We start from the raw sequence: 292 nt of genomic DNA, 5'->3' as shown, positions 1-292 counted from the left end.
GAGGTGTTGTTGCGCGCGGGGGGGGGGGGGGGGGGGGTAAACTGGGATGGGGACATGTCACCCAGGTTGCACAGTGCCTTGGTTCCCCACAGAGCCTCTATGGGGTCTACTACAAGTGTCCCTGTGAGAGTGGCTTGACCTGCGACGCCGATAAAACCATTGTGGGTTCCATCACCAACAGCGACTTCGGCATCTGCAAGGACCCCCAGCGCGTGTGGTAGTGATCCCCCCAGTGACCTCCCCCAACCTGCCCCTGCCTCCCTGCCTTTCCCCCTCCCCAGGGATCCCCAGA

General features: G+C 63.0%; 1 protein-coding gene across 2 annotated transcripts in view; it reads left to right on the top strand.

Moving 5' to 3' along the window:
- CLPS (colipase) overlaps positions 1–292 on the top strand; it is a 20,479-nt gene that overhangs the window by 4,837 nt on the left and 15,350 nt on the right. For both annotated transcript variants that reach the window (XM_014953641.1, XM_014953642.1), the window contains one exon: positions 93–217. In XM_014953641.1, coding sequence (XP_014809127.1) covers positions 93–217 — 125 coding nt within the window. The remainder of the gene's footprint in view (positions 1–92; positions 218–292) is intronic.

Source organism: Calidris pugnax, unplaced genomic scaffold (assembly GCF_001431845.1).
Source record: "Calidris pugnax isolate Ruff unplaced genomic scaffold, ASM143184v1 scaffold245, whole genome shotgun sequence".
In the NCBI taxonomy this organism is placed as follows: Eukaryota; Metazoa; Chordata; class Aves; order Charadriiformes; family Scolopacidae; genus Calidris; species Calidris pugnax.
The sequence above is the reverse complement of the archived record's forward strand: the minus strand, read 5'-3'. Positions and strand labels throughout refer to the sequence as shown.